The 627-nt window shown below is 51.0% G+C and overlaps 1 protein-coding gene across 1 annotated transcript; it reads left to right on the forward strand.

Moving 5' to 3' along the window:
- Nucleotides 1–124: 124 nt before the first annotated feature.
- PPTG_23634 (hypothetical protein) lies at nt 125–324 on the forward strand (the record flags this gene model as incomplete). The annotated part of the gene is made up of 2 exons (XM_008912239.1): nt 125–202; nt 274–324. 2 exons carry the CDS (start codon nt 125–127, stop codon nt 322–324), a joined length of 129 nt encoding a protein of 42 aa, XP_008910487.1.
- Nucleotides 325–627: the final 303 nt, after the last annotated feature.

A 627-nucleotide genomic window follows, 5' to 3' on the forward strand; every position in this document is an offset into this window, starting at 1 on the left:
ATTGGGCACGGCGAGTCGACCTCGTCCTCCGGTTCGACGAGACACAGCGACGCTGCACTCGCACCAGCTGCTTGGCGGTGGGTATCCAGTTGAGTAGGCACCGATTTCTGAGTACCTGGAAGGCATGGACGCTCCGAAAGTGAAACAGATTCACGTGCTGGTGGTGGTTCCGGATCAGCAGTCGGTTTCTGCTGTGGCGGCCGTTTCGATCAAGAAGAGAAAGCTTGCTGAAATTAGCGACTTGATTACACCATCTTCTTTCGCAAAATGTAGGGGGAGTGGCAGTTGGGTGAAATGGTTGAAGAAACTCAATGGCCAGATTGAGTGTCATCGCGTTGAACGTTCTGACGACGAAACGCCGATTCCGGTTGTGCTCCTAAACAAAACGTTTGCAAGATTTGAGGAAAACTGCAAGGTGATCAAGTTTAGTCAGAACGACTGTGAATTTGTGAGCAAGTTGTGCCATGGCTTGTCCACTCCATACGACAGCGAAGCAACATTTGCAGAGAAAGCGCGGCAATTGCTAACAGCATACCTGCTCGGTGACAATCCAGTCTCGACGATCACCCCGGCAACTGTTAATGGCTCAGTGTCAGATGGTTCCTATCGTTTTGGAGAGACACTGCT

Source organism: Phytophthora parasitica (assembly GCF_000247585.1).
Source record: "Phytophthora parasitica INRA-310 unplaced genomic scaffold supercont2.45, whole genome shotgun sequence".
NCBI lineage: Eukaryota > Oomycota > Peronosporomycetes > Peronosporales > Peronosporaceae > Phytophthora > Phytophthora nicotianae.